A 10,498-nucleotide genomic window follows, 5' to 3' on the forward strand; every position below is an offset into this window, starting at 1 on the left:
CTTTCCAATATAGAGGGCTATTTCTACAAAAACATATTCTTATGCCATGAATTTATTGTGTAAATTTTATACAAAATGAATGCTTTTTGTTAAGAGATATTAGTAAATAATTTGCACAAGGTCAATTATCAATTGAAAATGTATGACTATTATTTACTCTTTTATTTACTGTTTTTTAACCCTTTCTGTTTAAAAAAATATTCTAAAGTGAGTATAATAATTGATAAGACATTAGAAATACTACACATTTAGAAGACCAAGAGGAGAAGTATTCAACCATGTGTTTTGTATTACACATTACTGTACATGATGTAGTTACTCAGAATGCAGATATCAGCATACAGAGTTACTCAAAGTGAAAATTTTAAACATTAACAGCTATTTTCAAAAAATTGAGTGAAATTATTGTACAATCAGTACAATTATCTCAGCCATCCTGTATATATACTTGCATGATCTTTTTTTCCCCCATCTTTTTTTTTTCTCTCATCTTTGTTGTTTAATCCTTAAATTCTGCTTTACTATATCTATTATACCTTTCAAATTTTATTTATTCTTTCAGGTTATTCCACTAGGGAGACAAATTTATATTTACAAATATGGGTCTGATTTATTTCACTTATGAGTATAGCCCCTAGTTGCATCCACTTACCAATAAAAGCTTCAAGTTTATCTTTCTTTATAGCTGAGTAGTATTTTGTATAAAAATACCACATCTTTTTCATCCATTGCTCAAATGATGGACATCTTGGTTGTTACAAGATTTGGCTATGAGAAATTGTGCTGCTATAAAGATGGGTGCATGTTTATCTCTATGACAGAATGCTTTCAGTTCTTTGGGAAAAATTCCCAGAAGGGGAATAGCTGAATTGAATAGGATTTATGACCCCAGTTTTTTGAGGCATCTCCACACTGCTTTTTATATTGAATGCCCACCAGCAGTAGCGAAGGGTTCCTTTATACTCACAGCTTCTCCAGGATTTGTTATTAGTTGATTCCTTTATGATAGCCATTATATCTGGGGTGAGATGGTATCTCAAAGGTGTTTTAATGTACATTTCTCAAATGTCCAGTGCCATGGAACATTTTTTCATGTATTTCTTTATCACTTGTATTTCATCCTTTGAGAAGTGTGTATTCATCTCAGACACTCATTTTTGGATTGTGTCTTTAAATTTTGGGGGCTGACTATTTTTAGTTCTTTATATAATTTAGATAGAATTCTTTTGTCTGAGTGACTGTTGGTTACTATTTTGTCCCAATTTGTGTTTTGTCCATTCACTCTTGGTGATTTATTTTGACATGTAGAAATTTCTCGATAAGATTAGATCCTGATTTGATTCTTTGATTATGCCCCCTAAAGTTTGGTTTTTCTTCATGAACTGCTTGCCTACTGCTATGTCTTCAAGGTTTTCAACTACTTTTTCCTCCAGGAAATTTACTGTTTTTGTTTTACTGTTTAGAACGTTAATCCATTTTGACTTTAGTTTAGTGCATATTGATAGACTTGAGTCTAGTTTTAGTTTTTGAGTTGTGGAGAGAGAGTTTTCCCTGTACCATTTGTTAAAGAGGCTATCTTTCTTCCAGTGAATCTTTGGCCCCTTTGTCAAAGATAAGGTGGCTGAGTGTGTTTGTAGTTGTACCTACATCATCTAATCTGTTCCATTGATCCACAAGTCTGTTTTGTTTTTTTTTTTATTTTTTTCCCCAGTACCATTCAGATTTCATCATGCCAGCTTTGTAGTATAATTTTAAGTCATGGATTGTAAGACGTCCTGCTTTGCCTTTGTTACCCAGGATTGCCTTTGCTAGTCTAGGTCTTTTCTGGTTCCAAATAAATTTTAGGAATAGTTTCCCTAGGTCTGTGAGACATGTTGATGGTATTCTCATAGGGATTGCATTAAATCTGTATAACAATTTGGGTAGTATTACTATTTTCACAGTGTGGGTTCTTTCTATCCAAGAGCAAGGAATATCTTCCCATTTTCTGAAACATCTTTGATCTCCTTTTTTTAGAGGGTTGTTATTTTTTACTGTATACATCTTATACTTCCTTTGTTAGATTAATTGGAAAGTATTTTATTTTTTTGGTTGCCGCTGTGAAGGTATTTGTTTATTTAATTTCTCTCTCAATGAGTTTGCTATCTGTGTAGAGGAATGGTATTGAATTTTGGGTGTTTCCTTTGTATCTTGCTTTGCTACTAGATTTGTTTATTAATTCTAGTAACCTCTTAGTGGGTTTTTCTGTGTGGGTGGGTCTTCAAGGAGGAGTATCATGTCATCTGCAAATAGTGATATTTTAACTTTTTTTTTTTACCTATTCTTATTCCTGTTATTACTCTCTCATGTCTAATTACTGTAGTTAATGTTTCCAGAACTATAGTGAATAGGTGTGTTGATTTAGGGCATCCTTATTTTCTACCCAATTTGAGAGTAAAACTTGCAGGTTTTCTCCATTTAGAATTATTTTGACTGTTGGTTTTCACAGATGGATTTTATCAAGTTGAGGTATAGGCAGTCTATTCCAATTTTCTGTAGAGTTTTGATCGTAAATGAGTAGACTTTGTCAAAAGCCTTTTCTTCATCTATTGAGATGATCATGTGCTTTTGGATCTACTAATATAGTGTATTACATCTATAGATTTGAGTATGTTGAAGCATTCTTGCATCCCTGGGATGAATCCCACCTGGTCAGGATATACAGTCTTCCTCATGATTTGCTGTATTCTATTTTCTAGTATTGTGATGAGGATTTCTGTATCTATGTTCATGAGGGACACGGGTGTGTTATTCTCTTTTTGCTTGGATCTTTCTCTGGTTTTGGAATCAGTGTAACACTTGCCTGCAGGAATGATTTGGGGAGTACTGCTTCCTTTTCAATTTCATTGATGAATTTGAGGACTATTGTGTTAAATGTCCTTGAAATTTCTTGTAGAATTCAGCTGTGAATCTATGAGAACTTGGATTTTTCTTTGTAGGTTTTTTTTATTACATTTTCAATTTAATTGGCTGATATATATTCAGTGTTTTTCTATCTTCTTGTTTCAGTTTTGGCAATTTGTACTTATCTAGGAATCTGTCCATTTCTTCCATGTCTTTGATTTTGTGAAAGTAAAGATTTTCAAAATGGCTATTGATGATCTATTGAAGTTCCACAAGACCTGCAGAAATTTCCTACTTTTCATTACCTATTGCTTGAATCTGAGCTTTTTCTTTCCTCTTTTTCAGGAAGTTGGGTAAGGGTTTATCATTTTTATTTATTCTTTCAAAGAACAAACTTTTGGATTCATTAATTCTTTGTATTGTTCTGTTTGACTCACTTGCATTAATTTGTGCTCTAATACTTATAATTTCCTCCCATCTTTGGGCTTTGGGTTTGTTTGCTCTTCTTTATCTAGGATCTTGAGGTGCACCATTAGGGTATTTACTTGTGCTCACTCTGTTTTCCTAATATGTGAGCTCACTGCTATTAATTTCCTTCTGAGAACTGCTTCCATTACATCCCACAAATTCCAGTAGCTGTGCGTTAATTTTCATTGGATTGTAGATATTGCTTAATTTAATCCATAACCCATTGGTTGCTGTGGAGGGTGTTATTTAATGTTTATAGGGTTTTTATGGTTTGTTTTGTTGTTAACTTCCAGTTTCATTGCACTGTGGTCTGATAATATGCATGGGATAATTTCTGTTTAATTGTATATCCTTAAGAATCATCTATAGACTAGTACATGATCTATTTTAGAAAACATCACATTTGCAGCTGAAAAGAATATGCATTCAGGTGTTGTTGGGTGGAACACTCATGTATATGTCCACTAAGTTCATTTGTCCAAAGTTGGGTTCAGTTCTGCTACTTATTTTCTAATTTTTGTCTGCTTCATCTATCCTTTTGAGATAAGGGTATGTTAAGGTCTGCTATTAAGATTGTGATATTGCTTATTAGATTTTTCATTTCCTTCAAAATTTGTCTTATAAAGGCTGGACAAATAGCTCAGTGTGTTAAACAGCCTGTAACCCTGCACAGGGGATGGGGATTTGTTCCCTGGGCCTGTGGTGTCATCCCCACCCCTGGGGTGTGCTGAGACATCAATTAGACTGGGCATGGTGGTGCATGCCTGTAATCACAGCTCTTGGGGGACTGTAAACTGGCACATCACTATGAGTCCAACCTAGTAGTGAGATCCTGAACACCCTGTATACACTTGCCTACAATACCAAAATAAATGAATACATAAATAAGTAAACTTTAAAATTTGTATTATATACTTGTGTGTTCCCATATTTGGTTCATACATATTTATGACTGTTTTCTCTTCCTCTTGAATTTTTCCCCTAGCCAGTGACCTTCTTTTTCTCATTTGATCTTTCTTGGTTTAAAGTCCATACTGTCTGAGAACAACGAAGCTATCCCTGCTTTTCTTCTGAGCACCTTACACATTAAGTATTTTTCTCCCTCCTTTGAGTTTCAGTCTATAAATTTCTTTATGGGTTAAATGTGCTTCTTTATACAGTATATTTTTGAATTTCGTTTCTTATCTACTCTTCCAGACTATTTTTTATTTTTTACTTTTAATATTAATTAATTAATTAATTAATGTGGCTGGCTCACTCCACCCTGGAGGCAGGGCTGGTGTGGCATGTGGTGCCAGGGATGAACTGTAGTCCCTGAGCATTTGCCTAAGCTTGCCTATTCAGGTGCTTTAGACTGCTGAGCTATCTTACTGGCCCCTCTGTTTCTTTTAATTTGTGAATTGAATTTGTTTACATTGGTGGTTATAATTTATATATATTGGCATATGTTTGTCATATTATTTTCCTGCTATTGGTTTCTTACATTTTTCCTATGTCTAATAGTTTGCCATGTTTGATGGGTTCTTCCTGTTGTCATTCTTGGAATTGTGGGCATTTTGATACCTTTCTAGAATACCTTTCAGTACTCTTTATAAGATTGGTTTGGTCCTCATGAAGTTCTTTTTTTTTTTTTCTTTTTCTTATGAAATTCTTTAGTTGTCCTTTTTCATGGAAGTATTTCACTTCTCCATTAAACTTGGAAGATAATTTTGCAGGATATATCAGTCTGGGTTGGAATTTCTTTTCTTATAGTTCTTGGAGTACTTCCCTCCATACTCTTCTTGACTTGATGGCTTGTGAGAAGAAATCTGCTGTTATTCTGATGTTTTTTCTTTAAAGGTGACCTATTTATTTTTCTCTAGCAGCTCTTAATATGTTGTTCTTGTGTTGAATATCTGGGATCTTGGTTATTATATGTCTGGGTGTAGTTTTAATGGGCTTGATATTATTTGCAGTTCTATATGCCTCAGTTAACTAAGTGTCAGATTGTTTCCCTATATTTGGGAAGTCGTCTGCTATTACTTCTGCCTCAGTTATTTTTATGTCATTTATGTTGCCTCCTTCTTTTTCATTGATGCCTATTAGTTTTACGTTGTTTATTTTTGCATTGTCTTGCAGCTGTTGAATTATTTCCTGGGTCTTAGTTGTTTTTAAAGAATCTTTCCTTACCTTTATACTAGCTGCAGGGATGTCTTCAAGGTCTGAATATCTATCATTCAAGTGGTTTGCCAAATTTTAATGGGGTTTCATTTCCTGTCTATCTCACCGAATCTGCTACATGCATTTTACTTCTTTCCTAGATTTCTCATTCAAGATTTCCATCATTTCCCTGTTCTCCTCTATTGTTTTTTTCAGTGTCTTCTTTAGAAACACTTAGTAATTCTTTTAATATAAATATCATTTCTTTTTTTACCTGTGAGTTTATTTCTGATTTGCTTTCTTCTATACCCTTCTGCAGTTGAATTTTTACTTCAATTCCTATTATTTCAGAGATTCCAGTTGTGTGGCTTCTATGATGTTGAATTCTGGGTTTGTTCAGGGTGGGCTTGGGGCCTGAGATTGGTCTTTATCCTTTTTTTTCTTTTTGTCATTTTCTATTTCATAGAAAACTCTTTATTTTGATTACTGTGATATCTTTTTGGGATAGTTTGATAGTAGATAGCTGTGTCACTACAGTCAGAGCATCTCTATAAAGAGGCTGTCTTTTAGGTATTTCTCCTGTTTCAGAGATTCTTATTTTGTGTGTGTCCCAAGATTTTGCCTTCTCTATTGTTTGAGGGTGAAATATTGGTTTCCAGTTGACAATGTCCTCTTCTTCAGTGTAGGGCTTTTGTAAGGTTATTCTCCAAGCATCTGCTGATAGTATTATCCAAGGCAGAATATGTGGTTAAGGCAGATATGGTTTCTTATTTACAGTAGTATAATTAGCAATGCTAATAACAGCTTTTGAACTTTAGAAATTAACAAATTTTTGTAAATAATTGGTGTGTACTTCAGACTGTAGGAGTAAACCTAATTGTATAACAAAACAAATAATAAACTGGGAATTTGTTTTTAAATTAGCTCCCCTGAGTTCTGTTTGATTACCTTCCTTCATGTACCCAGTGTCTTCAATTCAGACTAGCTCACCCCAGTTACCTGCTGCCACCTCTGTGCTGCTCCTATAGGTCTGGGCCTCATCTGAGCTTGGCTGGGTCCAACAGTACAATTCAGCACACCAAGTCTAGATCTACTGAGTTTAAACTAGTCTGGCTGGACCTGGCTTAGGTCTGATTGCTGTGTTTGGCTCCTTCCAGCTGAGCCCTCTCCAAGTGGACTTCTAGGCTCCACTGGCTGCCAGTCATGCAGCTCATTCCTCAGAGGCCTGCTGAGGTAATGTCTCAAATATTTTCTTTTTTAAAAGTATTTGGTTGTTACAGGGTCTCACTATGCAGCTCAGACTCATAGTGATCCTCCTGTTTTCAGACTCTCTAGCCCTGAGATTATAGGCCAGAGCTCCTACACCTTGACTCTGACAGGCTCAGCCTACCTGAGCCTGTAAGGGTGGAGCTGGCATGGCATGTGGTACCAGGGATTGAACTGCAGTCTCTGCACTTGACTAAGATTGCCTAAGCAGGCACTGTAGTCCACTGAGCTATCTCACTGGCCTTCAAATATTTTAGTAAAACTTTTTTCTTAGCATTTATTATAAGTAAAAAATGTTACACACCAACTTATTTATTTGTTCATCATTGACCAAAATAATTAGATGCTATAAACTCCATAACTGCTCATTCAAGTTTTCAGTAGACAATTAAGAAACATTAGTTATATTCAGATTAAGCACTTTTGTATTTTATTTATTGTCAGGTATATAGAAAGCATAATAATTATTTATTAGATTGTTTGAAAAATTGAAAAATATTTAGAGTTTTGGAAACTTAGTAATTTCTTAATGCTCTTTAAACAAATGTAAATCTTTTACCATACAATCATAACCAAATAAATCCTGAATATATTTCATGAAAAAATAATTCAACACTATGAGTGCTTTTTATACTTTACCTTTGCAATTCTCATCTATTTTTCTTGCGTATTATTTTTCACTCTCCTTATATTACTTGTTTTGGGATAGAAATAAGATATTGTTTATATTTAAAGAATTTGAAATTTTATAGTAGTTTTCACTACTTGAAAATACATCAAATCTTTAATTTTACATATTTAAGAGATAGAGAATCAAATTTCAACACGTTTACAGTGAAAACTTTTCAAATGCATAAAAGTATTATTCAATCTCCACATCATTACTTTGGAGCCTTTACGTTCCACTCTTTTAGTTGCTCATAAAATGTATGATAGGTTAATGTGAAATACAACAATAAGTAATTTTTGATACTGTCATGGTTGGGTTTTTTGCAAGGGGAATGATATAATACAGGACAAAGTTTATATTAGTTTATAAAGAATCACCCAAGAACCACAGACAAGTACAGGAAATCTATCTACACACTAAATACTAAAGACTCTGCACAATGTACCGACTGCTACAGGCCTGGATCCTGATATTAACATGTGTCCACATAAAAACCTAGTGCTCATAACCATGCCTCCCACAAGTCCAAATGGAGGCCTAGAGCATACAACAATGTCTCATGCAGGTTTGCTTCATGAATCTGTGCTGGAAAGCCTCAAAGGTCAGTAGTAGAATCTAGTAAGTCTATGCCAGTGGGATGAAGGATCTGTGCTAGCAGGCTGAGGGATCTGAAATGGAGCTAAGAAGCAACACTCAGGGTAAGCACCAGAGATCCCCAAAAAGTATCGCAGCCAGCCTCAGTAACAGTGAGGTCCTGAACTTCTCCATTGATGAGGAAACCTGGGTTCCCACCAGGAACACCAACGCGACAAGCTTCTTCATGATGCTGAACAGTGTATCACCTTCCCCTCCAGAGGCAGGAAGCAATGTTCAGATGAGGCCCAAGCATCTCCAAAGTTCATAGGGAAAGCCATCATGACAAGGTCCTCTAGAGAAACAGCCCAAGAGAATTAGCAGCTTTCAACAGTTCCAACAGCATTTCCAAACAGCATCCCTAGCAGTGTTTTCAGCAGCTTCTCTTGTTCTGCCTTCATTCTGAGGGCAACAAACCTCAGGGAGAACTTCTGAACTCAATACCATGATAGTTTAATTCAGCTGAGTGTAGCAAGTTGACCACCACTTAGAAATCCACTACAGACACATAAAAATAGAAAACTTGTCAAATAAGAAGAAAGATGAAACAGAATTCATGTTTTACATCAAGTAGAAATTCAGAGAGGTTAAAGACAAATTTTCAAAATACAAAATTTGACCTTGCAAATAAGAATTTGCAAATACCTTTTATATATTGGTTAAATACTTATTAAATAATATAAAACTTACTATAAATATTAAGTAATTTGCATTGAATTTAAAAATATTTGCTAAATACATTAAAATAAAGAATAAATCTATCCTATATAAGATAGGATGAGAGCATTAATTTATATCTATAACCTTAGAATAATTTACAAAAGCAACGATTTTGAAAAAAATAGGGTGAAGAGCCATTATGAAAATGGCCATATTTCCAAAATTGTTATAGAGATGCAATACAATGCTACTCAAAATACAATTAGTATATCTCACAGAACTAGAAAAAAAAGTTCCTAATATTTATTTGGAACCCAACGACACCCAGAATATCATAAGCAGTCCTGACAAACAAAGGAAAGGCAGGAGGTATCACAATCCCTAACCTGAAATTATACTGTAAAGTTACTGTGATAAAATCAGCATGGTACTGGCCTAGAGACAGAGCTGAAGGTGAATGGAACAGATCAGAAGGTGCAGACATAGCTGCAAACACACGCAGTCACTATATTTTTGATAAAGGGACCACACATGTGAATTGGAATAAGGACAGCCTCCTTAATACATCATGCTGGAGAAACTCACTTTCCACAAGCTGAAGGCTAAAACTAGACCCATACCTATCACCAGGCACAAAGTTAAGATCAAAATGGATCAAATATTTAAATATCAAAATAGAAACACTAGATCTGGAGGAAAATGAATATAGAAATCTTAAAAACATAGGGGTAGGTAGAGTTCATAAACAAAAAACAAACTGCATGGGAAATACCCCAAAGAATCAACAACTGGTATCTCATCTTTTTGAAAAGTTTCTGCACTTCAAAGAAATCCCCAACAGAGTAAAAAGAAAACCCACGAATTGGGAAAAATATTATAACCAACTGTCCCTCTGACAAAGGCCTTCTATTTAGAACATATGAAGAATTTTTAAAAAGTCAGCCCCCTCCAAATTCAAAGACCCAAATTTGGGCATCTAAGATGAATATACACTTCTTAGAAGAAGAAATAAAAATGGCATATAAATATATGAAAAACTGTTCAATATCATGGGTCATTTGAAAAATACAAATTAAAACAACATTGAGATTCCATCTCACTCCAGAAAGCATGGGTAATATCAAGAAGTCAGCCAATAAAATTTCTGGAGAGACTGTGGGACAAAAGGAACTCTTCTGCACTGTGGTAGGAGTGCAGACTGGTACAACCCCTATGGAAATCCATGTGGAGTTTGCTTCAAAAGGTGGAACTGGAGATCCTACTCAATCCAGTATTTTCCCAGAAGAATTGAAAACCTCATACCACAGAGGAATATGGCCATGCATGTTTATAGCAGTGCCATTTGTCATAGCTAAATCCTGGAGACAACCCAGATGTCCATCAAGTGAAAAATGAATAAAGAAGATGTGTTATGTTTACACATTGGAGTATTATTCAGATATAAAGCAGGATAAATTTGAGTCTTGGTAAATGGATGCAACTACAGAACATAATCTTATGTGAAATAAATCAGACTCACATTTGAAAACATCCTATTGTCTCAGTGTGAAACGTGAAAGAGAAAAATGAAATCCAAAGGGTACAATAGATACAGGAAAAGGGATTGAAATGATTCAAAAGAAAAGAGTTACTGAGTTGAAGAGAAGAACATGAGATGGAGTGGAGGAAAGAGCTTTATCTATGTGTGTAAGCAGGATGGCTTGGGCAACTTTTACTGTACATTTTGACTGGTCTATGGAAAGGAACACTCAATTCTTAATTTGTTTCATCTCCTTTCTT

At 34.8% G+C, this 10,498-nt stretch overlaps 1 protein-coding gene across 1 annotated transcript in view; it reads left to right on the forward strand.

Annotated features, from left to right (window-relative positions):
- Positions 1 to 8,099: 8,099 nt before the first annotated feature.
- Positions 8,100 to 10,498, forward strand: part of LOC111813243 (cystatin-B-like) — a 5,976-nt gene continuing 3,577 nt past the window's right edge. The window contains exon 1 of the mRNA XM_023703569.1: positions 8,100 to 8,305. Coding sequence (XP_023559337.1) covers positions 8,100 to 8,305 — 206 coding nt within the window. The remainder of the gene's footprint in view (positions 8,306 to 10,498) is intronic.

The sequence above is a fragment of the Octodon degus genome, unplaced genomic scaffold (assembly GCF_000260255.1).
Source record: "Octodon degus isolate 3935 unplaced genomic scaffold, OctDeg1.0 scaffold00175, whole genome shotgun sequence".
NCBI classification, from domain to species: domain Eukaryota; kingdom Metazoa; phylum Chordata; class Mammalia; order Rodentia; family Octodontidae; genus Octodon; species Octodon degus.